The 17,466-nt window shown below is 43.9% G+C and overlaps 2 protein-coding genes across 16 annotated transcripts in view; both read right to left on the reverse strand.

The window, feature by feature from the left end:
- Window positions 1–9,625, reverse strand: part of TTC23L (tetratricopeptide repeat domain 23 like) — a 59,864-nt gene extending 50,239 nt beyond the window's left edge. For 2 of the 6 annotated variants that reach the window (XR_005358603.1, XM_038535361.1), the window contains exons 1-4: window positions 9,475–9,625; window positions 8,960–9,078; window positions 6,482–6,556; window positions 2,162–2,345 (exon numbers count right to left, since the gene is read on the reverse strand). Coding sequence is in view for 5 of the 6 variants with exons in the window: in XM_038535361.1 (XP_038391289.1) it covers window positions 2,162–2,345; window positions 6,482–6,556; window positions 8,960–9,078; window positions 9,475–9,492 (396 nt within the window). In the remaining variant the exon portion in view is untranslated. Of the gene's footprint in view, window positions 1–2,161; window positions 2,346–6,481; window positions 6,557–7,393; window positions 7,639–7,665; window positions 7,795–8,959; window positions 9,079–9,474 lie in introns of those variants that run through there. The other 4 variants (XM_038535364.1, XM_038535365.1, XM_038535362.1 and 1 more) reach the window with 4 other exon arrangements.
- A 6,170-nt stretch (window positions 9,626–15,795) lies between these two features.
- The window catches only part of RAI14 (retinoic acid induced 14), a 137,862-nt gene continuing 136,191 nt past the window's right edge, over window positions 15,796–17,466 (reverse strand). For all 10 annotated transcript variants that reach the window (XM_038535376.1, XM_038535377.1, XM_038535382.1 and 7 more), the window contains 2 exons: window positions 17,239–17,304; window positions 15,796–16,675 (listed from right to left, as the gene is read on the reverse strand). In XM_038535376.1, coding sequence (XP_038391304.1) covers window positions 16,598–16,675; window positions 17,239–17,304 — 144 coding nt within the window. In that variant the 3' untranslated portion in view covers window positions 15,796–16,597. The remainder of the gene's footprint in view (window positions 16,676–17,238; window positions 17,305–17,466) is intronic.

The following is a 17,466-nucleotide window of genomic DNA, read 5'->3' on the forward strand; positions in this document are numbered from 1 at the left end:
ATTCCTGAACAGTGCAAACTAATTCGACTCGGCCTTTGTACCTACTATGTCCCATCTTGGGACACTCGAACACGTCATTCACTCTCTTGTTTCATCATTTTGTTCACTTCAGCGAGGTCTTTCTTGGCATCTTATCGAAAATAGTCTTGCACCCCATTACTTACTATCCCATTCCCTATTTTATTTTTTTCTTCCTGGCACTTACCTCTCTCTGATACTGCACTGTTATATTTTGTTTGTCTATTATGTCTCCCCACATAGAAGTTCCTTGAGAACAGAAGTTCATTCCTCATGTTCACTACTGTTTTCCCAGTGCACAGAGGATGTACTCATTCCATACGTGCTGAATGAATCATCTCTCTATTGGCTAGGATAAGGACGGGGTGGGGAAGAGCTCCCTGCTGCCCTAGGGCTCATAGGCAGAGTTCTCTAAGAGATCACAGAATTGTGTCTTCAAGTTATAGATTTCATTGACTTGACAAGACATATCAATTGGCTGCACAAATTGATAAAAATCAAGCACTGACTTTCTAGTAAGGTTAAACTAGCACTTCAAAGCCTCAAAAGCTTGGAGTTTGGGCTCTGGTTCTAATGTTTATGGACTGCAGTGCTTTGGGTAAGATCACCCTGAGATCTGGCTTCCTTTTCTCTTTGGAAACCCATACCATTCACCTCAGGGAGTGATTGGTAGGAAAATGAGTCATCATCAAAGGGGTCCAAATGTGTTAAGTGCTATCTAAGTGTGACCCTACGGGGTCGTAAACAGATACAGCGTTGGAAGACTGCTCCCCTGTCTCCTTCCTAACCTGCCACCTCACCTGCTCCCAGCTCATAGGCACACATGCAGAGTGTTACAGGGCATTCCCTCAATGCTTTGCAAATGCCCATTCTGTCAGAAGTGTTGAGTGTTCTCCATGGGCTAACCACCGAATTTACGAAGTTTCACTTGAAGAAGAAACATACTACCATGAAAAATCCCTGGAATGGGAGTACAAAGGCTTAAGTTCTGTCCTGGCTCTAGGCATCCTGTATTTACCCATCCTCAAGCTTCCTGCTCTGGTGAAACTGAGGAAACCAATATGGACTCTAGAAGTCTCCTGCTATTTCCAATCCTCCTGCCCTTCAGGTCTGTGAGCACTAGGCTAGGCTAGATTTAACTCCTAAGTCTAAATCTTTGTCATTATCCAAACTGGCCAAGGAGTTGTCATGCCTTAAAAACTCACACTTGTACTCTATAACAGATGGTACTTGTCTGTTTCTAAAAGCGAAGGTTCTAGCCTGGGTCTGTAAAATGCTAATGGGTACAGGCCGAGATGACTGTCCTGTTTTGCAAGTCCTCTGGATGATTTACAGAGGTAAATTTGTAGATATATTCAACTAGGCGTATCAGCTTCTATCACCTGCCTGTGAGGTATCTCTCGGCCTTTCCTAAAGCCATCTACAGACCTTTTCTCCACACATGATTTTAAGCCCATGTTTCCCGTGGCCAGGGGTGGCCAGGAAGTCAGTGGATGAATTCCTTAGTTGATAAATCATGCTCTGTGAGCATGCCGGTGCCTGCATTCTAATAACAGAGGTCACTATCATCTTGTCTCGGGTTCCTGGATTTTGCATATTCTATTAATAACACTTGCTCTGACTAGTTATCAAGTATTTGCCTCACTCTGAAAAATGCACACCTAGACTCTGACCTCTGCTGCTACCTCCCGTTTCTGGTGCTTTAGTCTGCTCATGAGTCCACTGAACTGGCATCTGAGCCAGGACCTCAGCCTGGCTACCTTTGTTCTCAGTCTCCTGCCTCTTATCCTGGCCTCTTGTTACCCAAGAGATATCATTCTGAAACCTTTCAGGAGAAATAAAAAAAACAAACAAACAGGTTTTTAATTAAAGGTAATCAAACATCAACACAAAGAATGAAATGTTCACTTTCCATTTAAAGCTAGGAGTGCAAATACTCCATGGAAGAATGCACAGTGACCCAGGTTTGGAACCTCAAGGCAAGGTTGCTACCCGACCATGGTCTGCTTTGTTTTCTTCCACTTGTAAAAAAAATAGAACTTCCTCTGCCTCGAGTGCTTCAGTATCCCATGAAGGCAGAGCTTCTGTAATCACGGACATATTTTTACAGGGAAACTAAAACCTAGTGAGCTTTTTGTTTTACCATTTTTTTCTTAATAAGCTGAGTTATCTTCTTCTGGGAATGGGCCAATTTCTCTTTAGGAAGAGCCATGTAGCCTACGGCCTTTTCCTCCTTGGCTTTGATGTCTTCTTCACTCTCTCCAGACCCACTAGAGTAATACAACTCATCCCTTTTCTGGTATGCTGGGATCTTAGCTTGCTGTGACCTGTAAATACCAGAGAGGGGCATGGATTCAGATGTGACCTATGCATATCTCAAACCAGCTAAAATTGAAGGACAGAGTGCTTCTAATGGGGGGTAGGAATATGCACTTTAATATAAACTTGAAGGAATAAAGTCTGGGGGATAAGCTCATGTCACCCTTGAAGCCCAGAATCAAGACAGCAATGTGGTGATTCAAATGAAAGAGATTTGGTAAACTACCCACCTGTACCAGAGTCCTAGCTCTGCTACTTACTAACCATGTGATCCTAAGCAAGTTATTAATTCGCTTCTTTATAAAATGAGGTCAATCAGATGAGTTGACTAGATTAAATCAGATAATACTTATCAATCTTAGCATGGTGATTACCTGCTATTTAGTAAGTACTATTTTAATATAAGATATTATTATTTTATTAGCTCCATGACTTGGTTTCTTCAACAACAAAATGAAGGTGTTGAATTGGAAGATTTCAAAGATCTTTTATATTCTAAAATTCTGATTCAAACCAGGAAAGATATAATGAAATAATGGGAAGGGAATAACAGTTTGAATCTAGACTTCACTGTTTCTCTTTCATGTTTCTTTTTTTAAAATGTTTTTAAAGATTATTTAGTTATTAAAAAAAAGATTATTTAGTTATTTATTCATGAGAGCAACAGAGAGAGAGGCAGAGAAGCAGGCAGAGGGAGAAGCAGGCTTCCTGCAGGGAGCCCTATGTGGGATTCGAGCCCAGAACCCCAGGATCATGCCCTGAGCCAAAGGCAGATGCTCAACCACTGAGCCACCCAGGCATCCCCCTCATTCATATTTCTTAAAGATAGTGGCCAACTAACTAAAGAGGATGCGGCCCCACCAAGGAGAAGGGAGGGAACCCTACACAGTCAAGAGCAGATGCAGAAGCAAAATGACCTTCTCAGTTGTATTACAAATAAATGTGTTGAAAAGAGCTGAATGGGTTGAAAATCTGCCCTCTCTCTCCTCACTTCTCTCCTTCCCACCCTCCCTTTTTCCCTCCTGCCTGCTCCTCTCTCACATGCAAAATGTAATCTGTCATCAATGCTGAACATAATTATGAATGAGTAATTGGAAATGGTAAAGATAAAAGTCAAAGGAGTTAATCTTACACAAAAAAGAATAACCACATCTTAACATCACTAGAAAAATCAAAGTGATCCAGAAAAAACAGAATTCTGAAATCTTAATAGCAACAATAGAATGTTTAATTATAAACAAGTCCCCCAAAGGAGTCACCTTTGTATATACAATAGCTTTTATTTTTATTTATATACAATAGCTTTTAAAAGTTCAACGACTACACAGTTTTAAGAATAAAATTTATCTTCTTTTTCCACTGATTAGATAAGTAATGTTTACTGTAGAGAGAAAGAGAGAGAGAGAAAGAAAAGAAAAAAAGAAAAGAAAGAAAAGAAAAGAAAAGAAAAGAAAAAAGAAAAGAAAGAAAAGAAAAGAAAAGAAAGAAAAGAAAGAAAAGAAAAGAAAAGAAAAGAAAAGAAAAGAAAAGAAAAGAAAAGAAAGGAAAGATGTCAAGTATAATCTTTTACACTAGGTTTGAAAAACACCGTGTTAATATCCATCCAGATTTCCTGTTCTAAATAATCCACCCAGAGGCACACGAATGAACCAGGCCACATGGACAGGAGAGCAACATTTCTTCTGGCCCAGGCCCTGGCAAAATCACTTTCTGCCCACAAACAAAAAAAAGTGAGCTTTTGTTTCCACATTGCCAACCCAGTGGAAAAGCCAGAGAACATGGCTGATGCAAGGTGATCAGAAGGTAGGTGCTAAGCTTGCCTCCTCTCTGCTTGGGTGAATTCCATGCTCCTCCTTCAAAACCCAATTCAGATGTCACCTCTGCTGGAGTCTCGCACTAGAGTAGCAAGTAGAGACAGCCTTTAAACGGCTTGCAAAAATTTCCTCCAAACTTCTACTGTGGTGTGAAACACACTATAGTCTCATTTTCAAAATTTGTCTGTTTTGTTTCCGAGTTGTCTTTGCCTTCTAGCAAATATACACCAGGCACAGGGCTGAATCTCATTTGTTTCTGAAACCCTGATACTTGGCTTACAGTAAAGACAAATAATGGCTTGTTAAATGATGCACAAATGAATGAAACAAGAAAACATGGCCTTTAGTATACCTGAAAAATACTGAAGATGGAGGGAATCTGTGGCAAAAGATCATAAGTCAATAAACGAACAGAAAATTTAGTCCCTCAATAGAAGATTTTGCTTAGGCTGCACATTGCACAGACCTGGAGCTTAAGTTCAATCTATCGAGATTGCCAAAGAGATTGCCAATTATGGATCTTAAAAATTAGAAGTCCTAAATATTTTAAGTTCAGTCTTCAATAAAATTAAGCTGACACCAAGGTAGCAAGCTTCAACAGAAAGCACCTTAAAGGAAGGAGAAATGTTGAGGCTTTGACAAATGACTTGAGAATGCAAAGCCCTAACCTAGCTTTGCATCTAACATCTTCAATAAGAAAGAGGACTGGAGAATACTGACCAGTCAGATATCTTGAAAGATAAAATAACAGAATAAAAAGAATATGCAGGTTGAATGAAAGGTCTGTCTTGCCAGGTTTATGACTTATTCTTTATGTTGCCATCATAGATATGAATTCAGACTAGTAATAATAAATATGAATTATCTGATTACTTCCAGGATACTTTACTGTAAACTCTACATCTTAACTTCAATTTTTATACTTATATAGTCCTTAACCTCAGGATATTTTATGAAGTGGTACAAAATTACTAAGATGTTAATAAACACTAGTCACATAGTGGCTATTAAGCACATGAAACGTGGCTAATCTGAATTGAGATGTACTGTAAGTATAAAATACACACTGAATTTCAAAGACTTAGTATGAAGAAAAAATATAAATATTTCATGAGTTACTTTATAAAACACTTCTACATAAAGATACAGTATTAAAATTCAGTTTACTTATTTCCTTTTTATTTTTTAACATGACTACTGAAAAACTTTGAATTACACATGTGGCTGGCATTTGTGACTTGTGTTATATTTCTATTTGGCAGCACTGGTATAAAGCAACGGTTCTCAACCAAGGGTGACATTGCCCCAAGGGGATATTTGGCAATGTCTGGAGACACTGTGGTTTGTCATTACAGGGACAGTGCTACTGGCATCTACTGGGTAGAGACCAGGAATGCTTCTAAACAACCCACAAAGCATAGGTCAGGCTTCCACAACAAAGAGTTATCCAACCTAAAATGTCAATAGTGCCAAAGTTGGGAACCCCTAGTATAGAAAAATGGCTAGAGAACTGACTCTGCAATCCAGCTGCCAAATCTCAATCACAGCTGTATAATTTGGGGCCAATTACCTAACCTTTTTTGGACTCACACTCCTTAGCTATAAAATTATAACAGTTTAATAGTATACCCGGTACAGAGACCTTGGGGCAATGAGATGACTTAATACATGTAAATAAGTACTTAGAACAGTGCCTAGCACATAATATTTGCTCACTAAGTATGAGCTATTATGATGTAAAAGTTTTCATTTACTTATCGTCTATTTCATAAGACAATTTTAATTTGCTCACTGTTATATTTAATTCTCTTTGACTTTATCTTGTGATAACTAGCCTATCTATAAAAAATGAAATTTCCCTTCAGTTAGGAAAAACCAATTATTTTCCTTCTTACATAGGTTGCACAAGTACAAATGGATCATATAGCAGAATTGTTATTAAAACACACCACAAATAAATAATAATAAAAATAAATAAATAAATAAATAAAATAAAAAAATAAAACACACCACAGGGACGCCTGTGTGGCTCAACGGTTGAGTGTCTGCCTTCAGCTCAGGGCGTGATCCTGGAGTCCCAGGATTGAGTCCCACCCACATCGGGCTCCCTGCACGGAGCCTGCTTCTCCCTCTGCCTGTGTCTCTACCTCTCTTTCTGTGTCTTTCATGAATAAATAAATAAAATCTTAAAAAAAAAACCACATCACAGAAGCTCAATCTTCTCTTCTATATAATATGCACGCAAAGCTCAGCACCCCAGGTTTGCCTTAAGTGGGAGGTCCCAGTGTTCCAGGCCAGTGAGTGTGACGTCAAGGTTCTGTAGTACTTACAGGTGGAAGCAGAAGTCCCAGTCCGTGTCATTGCTGACAGTTGGAATATGGATGGGGCTAGCCTGCATCTTCTTCCTACCAAGAATCACAAGTCAGGTTGGCTTTGGGGGTAAAAAAAAAAAAAAAAAAAAAAAAAAAAAGACTCAGAAGTCTACTCTATTTTCCCTGTTGGATGCTATACTGAAACTGCCCAGATACATAACGCATCTGAAATCCACAAATCCAATATACACACTAATGTATAGAGATACCTGTAAAGCAGAAATTAATGGCATTTGCCAAATTAAACCTCTGAATTAAATCTTTCCCCTAATTCCCACTCCATAGTACCTCCAAAATCCCTGATTTTTTTTTTTTTTTACCTCCCTAAAGCCAGTATATTTACAGCTCCTGAATCATCAAAACTAGGTTCTCCTACTCAAGTCAGATACTGTTTTTGCCAGATGGAGCCAAGCAAAGCAACCAGTTTTAAGCATTAAATGAGTATGGCCAATGCACTGGTTAACTCTCCTTGCCCCTAGGGCTAGCCCGCTAATTTAATAGGGAGGCCCAGTCAAGGACCCACACGCGTCCGTTTGGGTATTGTCCTTAGTTGATGGGGGAAACGGCTGAAACCTCATGACAAAAATCTGATTTATAATTATCTGTGAAATTCAATTCTCATGGCTCTCCCTGTTGCCTAGATCAAATGGGAATCGAGGGCAGCCCCGGTGGCTCAGCGGTTAGCGCCGCCTGCAGCCCAGGGCGTGACCCTGGAGACCCGGGATCGGGATCGAGTCCCACGTCGGGCTCCCTGCAGGGGCCTGCTTCTCCCTCCGCCTGTGTCTCTGCTTCTGTGTCTCTCAATAAATAAATAAAATCTTAAAAAAAAAAAAAGAAAAGAAAATCGGAATCGAAAGCCGCTCATCTCACCCTGCAGAATGTCACTCATTCCCACCTGAGGAGCCTGAACATCCACAGTCCAAACACCAGAAAGAGCTTAATTTCGCTTTCTAATCTCTGCTTCCAAAACCATAGCCCCGAGGGCGGGGGGGAGGAGCTCTGAGTTCTCAGACTCCGAAACTGCGCTCCAGGAGGCTCCACCAGGCCCCACCCGAGCCTCGGAGGCCGCTTCCCCGCGGGTGCTGCAGCCACGGCGGCCCCCACCTGGAGGCGGCGGCGGGGGCGGGGGCGGGGCCGCGCACCTGGGGGGCGGGGAAGCCACGCCCCGGAACGAGCCTGGCCGCTCCCTCAGCCCGCGCGCTCCGCTCCCTCCGACCGCGTCGGCGTCGGCGCACCCGCCTCAGGGCGCCTCACGGATGCCCGGCGGAAGCGAGGCCCTCGGCTCGGTCGGCGCGGCGCGCGCGAAGCCCGGGTTCCGGCGCGGGGACGCCGGGGTTGCCACGGGAACGGAACGCCGCCGACCGCGCCGCGAGCGGCGTCGGCGTCGGTCGCCATGGCGACGCGGGGCACTTCCGGCGCCGGAAAGCCCGCGGCCGCAGCGCGGGAGCTCCTCCCGGACCCTGGGCTTTCCCGTCTCCACCGGTGCTGCGGGCGCTTCGTCACCTGTTTCTTTTTTGTTTGTTTAAAGATTTTATTTATTTATTCATGAGAGATACAGAAAGAGCAGAGGCACAGGCAGAGGGAGAAGCAGGCTCCCTACAAGGAGCCTGACATGGGACTCGATCCGGAGTCTCCAGGGTCACATCCTGGGCCGAAGGCGACGCTAAACCGCTGAGCCAGCCGGGCTGCCCTTCGTCCCCCGTAGTTTCCCTGAAAGGGACTCGAGCTCCCGGGTTGACGGGAAGCCCCGTCGCGGGCTGGGAGGGAGCAGCCGCCGTTCCCGGCTGTCGGGGCGCTCTCCCGGCCCCCGAGGAAGGGCTCAGGTGTGACCGTGACGCCCGTCCCGGTAAGGTTTGAGCTGCGCTTGATCACGAAAGCCGAGCGCAGGGAGGGAGTAGCTTAAGGAATGGGCCGGTAGTGCTGCTCCCGACGCTGTCTTCGAGAGGTGGGGCGCGTTTGGCAAACCCCGCGTCGCCCCCACTTACGCAGCAGGTGTTCTGATGCCACGACTCTTCAGGGGCCCGGAACACACGGGGGTAAGGGTAATGCAGACCCGACAGGTGCAGGGGCAGCTGGGGCCAGCTAGGGGTAAGGGTGTCAACACGAGCCCGACAGTGAGCCAGGGGCCTAGGACAAGTCAAGCTGATGCTATGTCCTTGTTTTCTTTTCTTTTTTTTTTAAGATTTTATTTATTCATGATAGACACAGAGAGAGAGAGGCAGAGACACAGGCAGAGGGAGAAGCAGGCTCCATGCACCGGGAGCCCGACGTGGGATTCGATCCCGGGTCTCCAGGGTCAGGCCCTGGGATGAAGGCAGGCGCTAAACCGCTGGGCCACCCAGGGATCCCCGCTGTCCTTGTTTTCAACACACAGACGCACACGCACCACCACCACCACCAAAACAGACTTGGTAGAGAGAGAAGGAAAATATTTACCAAGAACTTGAAAGGTGGTATTTGCATTTGGTGTTTGTTCTTTCCAGTTCCAGGTTGAAGTTTAATTGCTGTTGACCCAAGACTGCCAAGATAGCCTTTCTGCAGTTAGGCTGGAGGAGCTATATAAATGAATTTGCTTAAATATCTCTGAGGTAAAACCTGGACACCCTTTTAGGGTTTAAATCCATACCTGTAAAGTCGTGAGCCAAAATTTTAGAAAGATCCCACCCCCTTTATACTCTTTCCTAGCAGAACAATGAACTCCGCTTCAAGGTTTCAGGGCTCTAGTTTGGACTCTTGTGTGGCCTGGGGCAAATCACAGCCCCTGAGTCTGAGTTTTCTTACCCTTACAATGAGCATATTTGTGACCACTGGCTTTCTAACCCACCCACCCCCAGTCCCCAGGATTCTTTGATGGCAAGCTGCAGAGTTTTGTGACTCTTTGAACAATATTTAACACAAAGGGGGGATAAGAAAGAACTAGTTTTCTGTTCTCTAACACTGATTTCCCTTACCCTTAAGTTGGTCTTCATCAAGTTGAAAAGTTTTATAACGTTTTTGTTCTAGGAGTTGACTCTTAAGTAGATGAAATGTAACTTCTCTTTCTTGAACTCGGTTTCCTGCCCATCATTGTGAAGTGAGGTACCAGAACAGGCCCTGAATTCCCATTCTAAAAATGATAGTCTGGTTCTACTTCTATTTAATTAGCTTTGACCAAAAGCCATGCACCTGTAAAATCAGAAGTCAAATTAAAAACAAAAAATGGGGCAGCCCAGGTGGCTCAGCAGTTTAGCAGCCGGGGTGGCTCAGCAGTTTAGCGCCGCCTTCAGCCCAGGGCGTGATCCTGGAGACTCGGGATCGAGTCCCACGTCGGGCTCCCTGCATGGAGCCTGCTTCTCCTTCGGCCTGTGTCTCTGCCCCTCTCTCTCTCTCTCTCTCTCTCTCTCTCATAAAATCTTAAAAAAAAATTTTTTTTAAATGTTAAACTCTCAGAGTTCCAAAACTGTGTGCTGTTTTTTTCTTTCTTTGCCATCTTCACCCTGTCCCCAAATATAAACCTTAGTTACATCTTGACACTCACAATCACATTGGTACTCTGTGAGTTTCTCTCACTCCCCATGGTTTTGTCCATCCAACCAGAAGAAAAAACATATTGAGAAATACCTGCTATGTGCCCAATACTGTTTTAAGCATTAAGGAAGCAGTAGTGAAAAAATAGACAACGATTTTGCTCTTCTGGAGCTTCTATTCTACTAGAATAAGAAAAACAGGGCTATTAGTAAATAGTCTGATGTCTCTGCAAGTTAGAAAAAGTCACAGGGCCAGGGAAATAGGCAACAACTTTGTGTGAATTAGAAAAGGAAAAAAAAAAAGAAGCTTCTTCCTCCAGCCAGACTCAGGCCCCTCCTAAGCAGTAAAGCTTTGGGAACAGAGGTTGGACTGGATTTTAGGACTCTTTTCCTCCCTCAGCTGGGTGAACCACCTTACATGGAAGTGACAAATTATATGGGAGAAATGTACAGCCAGATAAAGGATCTAGAAAGTGATGTGGACATGTAGGGTATGTAAGTTTATATAGTGTGGTTGAGGAGGGCCTCTCTGACAAGGTCATTGAGCAGAAGAAATAAAGGAGCCATCAAACAAACGTCAAGTTGAAGAGCATTCTAAGATAACAGCAAGTACAAAGGCCCTGAGACAGGAGCAAGTTTGGTGGATTCAAGGAAGAGCAAAAGGGCAAGAATGAGAAAGAGGGGGCACCTGGGTGGCTCAGTGGTTAAGCATCTGGCTTCTGCTCAGGGCATGATCTTGGGGGCCTGAGATCGAGTTCCACATCAGGGGAGCCTGTTTCTCCCTCTGCTTATGGCTCTGCCTCTCTTTCTGGGTCACTCATGAATAAATCTTCAAAAAAAAATGAGAAGGAGGGGTGTCTGGGTGGCTCAGTGGGTTAAGCGTCTGCCTTGGCTCAGGTCATGATTCCAGGGTCCTGGGATCGAGCCCTGTGCTGAAACTCCCTGCTCAGAGGGGTGTCTGCTTCTCCTCCCTCTGCCCTTCTGCCATTTCATGCCCGCTCTCTTGCTCTCTCTCTCTCAAATAAAATCTTTAAAACAAAAGAATGAGGAGACAGAAGAATGGGCCAGCAAAAAGAGTAAAGCCTGCAGGGCCCTATAGGCAATCCATTCATCTAAATATCCACCCACCCACCCACCCATGAATACTCTACCCACTGGGTGGTAGGCCCTGCGCGATCCGTGGTGAGCTCCTTGTGGGTGGGAGCTGTTAGGTTCACCATCCAGCCTTTAGTGTTCAACACAGTGTCTAGTTTATTATTAGTGTTCAGTGACATTTAGGAAACTCTGAACCATCTTCGGGAACACTCCGGTAGCAAAGATTCTGGCTCCTTAATATGTGTATCAGTTCCCTGTTGCTGCAGTAACAAATCACCACAAACTACAACACAAGTTTATTATGACATCATTCTGGAGGTTGGAAGTCTGCGATGGCTGTCACTGGGCTAGAGACAAGGTGTGGGAAAGGCTGATTTTTCTAGGGGCTCTCCAGGAGAATTTTGTTTTCTTGTCTTTTCCAGCTTCAAGAGCCCACCTGCGTTCCTTGGTTTGTGGCCTGTTCTTCCATCTTCAGAGCCAGTTGTGCAGCATCTTTGTTTTTGACTTTTTTCAAGATTTATTTGAATGAGAGGGAGAGAGAAAGAGAACATGTGCAGGGGGAGGGGCAGAGGAAGAGGAAGACTCTCCGCTGAGCAGGGAGATTGATTGATGTGGGCCTCAATCCCAGGACCCCAGGATCATGACCTGAGCCGAAGGCAGACTCTTAACCCACTGAGCCACCCAGGTGCCCCTAAATCTTTGACTCCTTGCATTTTAATAGAACCTTCTGATTAAATGAGATGCACTAGATAACCCAGGATAAGCTTATTTAAGGTCAGCTGATTAGCAATCTTAATTCTATCTGCCAACTTAACTTTCCTTTGCCACTTAAGATATTCAGAGTCCAGGGATCAGGACATGGACCTCTTTCCCGGGGAGTGGGGGGGTTTGGAGGGGGGAGCATTATTCTGCCTCTCAGTGTGTTTTAACTTGACTTAATTTGCACAGGTTTAAAAACATCCAGAAGTGACATTGGGAACACGTACTACTGATCTTTCTCCTGTTAAAAGCTTACATTATTTGGCAGTGTCTTGCTCCCTTCTCTCCCCTGTGCATCTCCCATTTATAATCTGGTACATCCAGTACCAGTACACAGTATTTGAATATACTGTTTCTTCCCATTTTAGGGCTTGGTTTATAATGAATGTGCAGTAGTGTCTTCCCTTACACTGACTTTTTTTTTTTTTTTTAAAGATTTTACTTATTTGACAAAGAGCAGGGTGAGTGGTAGGGAGAGGGAAAAGGAAGCCCAAAGTGAAGCTTGATTCCAGGACCCTGAGATCATGAATTGAGCTGAAGGCAGATGCTTAACCAACTGAGCCACCCAGGTGCCCCCCTCCCCTCACCTCTTTCTCTTAGAGATTTACTCTTCAGAGGAGGCTTTCCATCTGCTGGAACCCATACTAATTGCCATACTAATTGCCTCAACCTTTGGGCTCCTATGGCCTACTTATGGCAACCACCATAGTTGAGCGCTTGTCCTCTGATTGTTTCACAAATATGCAACTCTCATGCTTGAGTTCTTTGCCCTGAGCTGAACAGAAATTACCACTCTGTGAATTCTTTGGTCTGTTGCTTTGCTCAGCCCCCTCTTTGCCTTGCAGTCTGCCTTTTAACTTTGCTCACAAAGCATCACCCCCGTCTTTGCTGGATGGTTTCTGCTGCTGTCAGCATCTAGCGTTCCAGTTATGCCACGTTGCACAGGGTTGTGCTTTGACACATTCTGGGAGCATTTCCCCCACACAGCATGTCATGTGTTTATCTGAAGTTGGGGGAGTTTAATTATTAAAGGCTTTGCAGTCTGTCTTCAAGTTTATGTGAGGAAAACAAATTGATGAGTCTTATTCAACCAATGTGAAGAAAAAGGCCATTCTTTCTCACACACTGTGATGACGCATATACTAGTCTACTTTTTTTGCATTCTTGTATCACATGATGGATGCTATTGCATAAATGGGCAATTTGAAAATTATTCAAGTAGCGCTCATGTGAGCATAAAGACATTTATACATAGGACATCATCCCATCATTTTAGGGCTGTGAAATACTGGAAGCATCGATAAGGAACTAATAAAACAGCACAATCATACTATGAAATATTATGCAACAGTTAAAAGGAATTAGGTGTGCTGACAGAGAACAATCTCTCTCCAAGATACTTTAAGTAATTTTTAAAGTAAGCTCTCCCTGCAACATGGGGCTTGAACTCACCACCCCAAGAGTCGCATGCTCTACCATCTGAGCCAGCCCAGTACCTCTTAAGTATAAAGTATGGTCCAGAAGAGTGTATAAAGTACACTTCTATATTTAAAGGGGAAAACAAAATACATGCCTACAGGTATATACAGACATAGAATGTCTCAGCTCATCCGAGGAACTTAATAGCTGTTGCCTCTGGAGAGGTGAACTAAGGATTGGGAGGAGAGAGATTTATTTTCAGTTTAATTTCAGTTGACATCTAGTCCTCAAAGCTTGGAAGTTTCTTTTCATACCCCAGCTCTGGCATGAAGCATTTCTTTCCATCTAAGAAGCCTGGTTTGGATGTAGCTTGGTTAACTGCCCAGCCGAGTGTGGTGTTTCTCTGAGAAATCAACTTCTGAGTTGAACTGTTGGCCTCCATTGAAGTAAGTTCTGCTCACAGGGTGGATGCACTTGATAATTTAAAATAGTTAATAAATTCATATCCCATTTGCATTATTTTCATTAACTTGTCTTTTGTCTTCAGGGTAGGGGAGGAAATTAAAGGTCCAATTAAGCATGCATGGTGTGTAGTGATGAAAGCTGAGTAGAGGCAGGAGAACCAAGTTGAGTAAAGGAAGACGGCCCATTGTATTATGATAAAGAATGTTACTTAAATAACGGCAACCATTTTATTGTCGTTTGGTGTTTTTTTTTTTTTTTTTTTTTTTAAGATTTACTCATTCATTTTTAGAGGAGGAGGGAAGTGCAGAGGAAGAGAATCTCTCCAGCAGACTTCCCACCAAGCAAGGAACCAGATGTGGGGTTCCATCCCACAACCCATGAGATCATGGGCTGAGCCCAAACCAAGAATCAGATGCTTAACTGATTGAGCCACCCATGGACCCTGTCATTTGGTGTTTTAATTATGATTCAGCCTGTGAAAATTCACCCTAATGAGTTTTTTTTTTAAAGGAATGAATTATCCTTATAATATGATAAGAAAAGGTATTTGATTTTTTTTTTTTTAAAGCATGGGCATGTATTACCTTTTTAAAAAAGGAAAAGGAAAGAGAAAAAAAAATCTAATGGAAGATTTTTTTTTTATTTTCCTAATGGAAGATTTTAACTACTTAAGAAGACTGCAGACAACCGAGAGGCAGTTTTGAATTGAAGAGCCATGATGCAGCTGCCCACTAGGCGACGATGCTTGGGGTTCAGTTGCTAATCAGCTGACTTTAAACAAAGATTCTTCTGGGTTATCTGGGTGGGTATGATGTAATCAGAGGGGTCTTCTAAAGTGGAAGCAAGAGTCAGAGTCTGAGATTAAAGATGCTAGGAGGTGGCAAGGAGGTACAGGTAGCAAGAGACTGTGGACCATTGCCTGCCACTGAATTTGACTGGGACGAAAAACACCCTCACACCCAAGCGCTCCTGACCTGATCCTCAGAAGCCATATACATATGGCTTGAATGCACCAAAAAACCAACCACAGAGATGCAAAATGAAACAGAAGTTTATTTTCTGCAATACCTTCTGTAAATTACAAAGGCAAAATGCTATAAACTACAGCATATAACTTTTCAATATTTAACCAGAGTACTTATAATAATAAATATGCATCCTGAAACAAGATAAAAGGCTACACTTTGCCAGGCATCCTACAAAAATGTCTCAAGTTTTATACTCTGCAGCATTTCTGCGCGGGGGCAGGAGGGGGGGCGGCTGCTTGTATTAAGTGCTGTGACAAAAAGTCCTTTCACATTTCTTTGGAGCATTTTCGAAATTGCTGAACTATAAACAACTTAAGAAAAGTAACACCAAGCTTGAAAGCCATTTTTGCTTTGCTGTCCTTGGTCCTCAGCCAAGGCAGATGAACACATCCTCCGATACAGCCAAGCACCCTGTGCGCCCAGGCAGCCCTGCGGTACGTGGGTGCGGTCAGAGCAGGCCTGCACTTTTAGTTATATACTCCGGAGATGTCTGCATTCAGCTGGCATCCCTCAGTAAGGACAATGCCGTAAGGAAGCTGCAAGCAAGTTCAAATATTTTTTAACCTGAAAGTAAAGTGAACAGAAATATCTTCCCCCACGACTTTTGCTATGCACCATCACATGTACCATATTAGGATTTCAGCGTCAACGGTGGAAAAGCGGTACCAACAGTCCTTCCAGAGAGAATTGTTGGGCGCCGGTAGAGCTGGGGTATTCCCAAATACTTCGTGGGTAAAAGGACGATTTAGTATCTTCAGTTCTAAGGACACAATGGCAGAGGGTCTAGGAGTACTGGTGGCAGCTCATGTTGAGTTTGGAATAGGAATACCTAACTACCCTTGGCTATAGCTGAAAACTCTGAAGAAAAAGTTAATGCTTTAAAAAAGTCGCAAGCATGGTTACCTAAAAATACTCTGTTAATAGAGTCTAATGTAAATTTCACTTATTTAGGGGTTTAGCTATGAAAACATCTTTAAGAGCCAATAAAAAATATTGTAGAGAGAAAAAAAAAACATTTCTAAAAAAATTGAGGTTAAGAACTATGAGGCATTTCTTTTGGCTGTAAACGCACAGTCTACCGTCCCTTGTTGAAACACAAACGTCCAGATTCCTGAGCTTCGCCCATAACAGCAGGAGGCCAGTTTGCATAGAAAATTTGCACTCTGTCAACAATTTGCTTCAAAAGAACTCCTAAGGACAATTTGCTTTTGTTTTCCCACTTCGTAGTTTAGTGAAGAGCCCTCCTCAGACTGTGGGACTGGCAAGCAGGGGCGATGAGCTATCTAAGGCAGATGGGGGGCAGGATGGAATCAAGAGTTTGAAAATCCACAGGATATCACGATCAAGGCTCTTAAGCGGAAACCACCTAACGAGCGCCATCCTAATTTGGTCGTGTTTTAGGACTGGAAGCCGAAGGCAAAAACAGCCCCCCCTGGTGCTGAATGGCACAGCCTGAGTGGAGGGACAAAAGCAACATGGAGCCGGGGAACCCCCTCAGCTACCAAGGAGGGTGCCCAGCCGCCAGCACCAGGACCAGCCCCTGGGTGTGGCTGACCCCAGCTCCGGGATCTGAAGGGATAATAGGGAGTGTCACCTCTGCTGCTCTGAAGTCCCTAAGCGGTTGTGAGGAGGACAGTCTTCTCCAGGGCCCAGTCCTCAGAAAGCTGCCTTTGGAAAGGAAAAAGCTCTGCTAGGCCACGGTGTGTACCACGGGGGAGCACAATGGCAGTGGTTGCCGACAACTCCAGATCTACCACGAAGATGGACAACAAGGGGGGCAGTGTCCTGCTGAGGGAGCCATTTTACTTTTTCTGGGACTGGTTTTTACACATGGTAAGGATTTGCTTCAGTACTTTCTGGACGTCTTCATCCATCTGGCCCTAGGGAATTCAAACAAAAGACAATCAGTAGAACCTAAGTTGAGTGCTGGCTGTCTCCCCAAGGGAATAACCTGGCTGGGATGAAGCCCTTGGCTTTCCCCCCCAGATCTTCCAATGGAATGTTAGTCCTATGGATTCCCACATTTCTATGAGGGGCTGAGAGAGATGGCCCTGCTCTTTTCCCTCTGGATGATGATGAGGCTGGGTCTACTAGGGTCGCCAGCAAAGGGTTTCTGGGTCTCAGCTGCCAATGTGAGCCCAGCTGGCCAAGCCACCAACAGTCATGGGGTGAGAATGTGCTGATGGCTCCGAGAATATGGGCATGCCTGAAAATAAAGTCTGGGCTGCTCCTCCTAGTGGGGGTAGCAGCCACATCCTCCTCCATTTCTCAACAAGTGATGAGGCTGTTCTCCATAAATGATGTAAAAAGGCATTTTAAAGCTTCTCAAAGAGATTCTCCTTGAATTCTCATTTGTTCTGCTAGTTTAAGGATGGGAGTTTGGGTGACATCTGATGTAGTATTTCTTCAGGACACCCAGGTACTCCACAGGCTGTTAGCATACCTGCACAGCATACAGAAGATGCATTCTGTAAACAGATATGACCTCCTGGTGTTGTTTCTTGCATTCCTGGAAAGAGACGATTTGACACTGTTAAGAGCTTAGGAGACCTTCAAGGAACAAAATCTCAAAACTGTAAGAAAGCTGTCACCAAATGCTACCCAAGTGATTCCCTCCACCAAATCCTAGCATATGAGGCTTTCACAATCGTGGGCTCACTGAGTTGTATAT

Source organism: Canis lupus, chromosome 4 (assembly GCF_011100685.1).
Source record: "Canis lupus familiaris isolate Mischka breed German Shepherd chromosome 4, alternate assembly UU_Cfam_GSD_1.0, whole genome shotgun sequence".
Classification (NCBI taxonomy): Eukaryota; Metazoa; Chordata; class Mammalia; order Carnivora; family Canidae; genus Canis; species Canis lupus.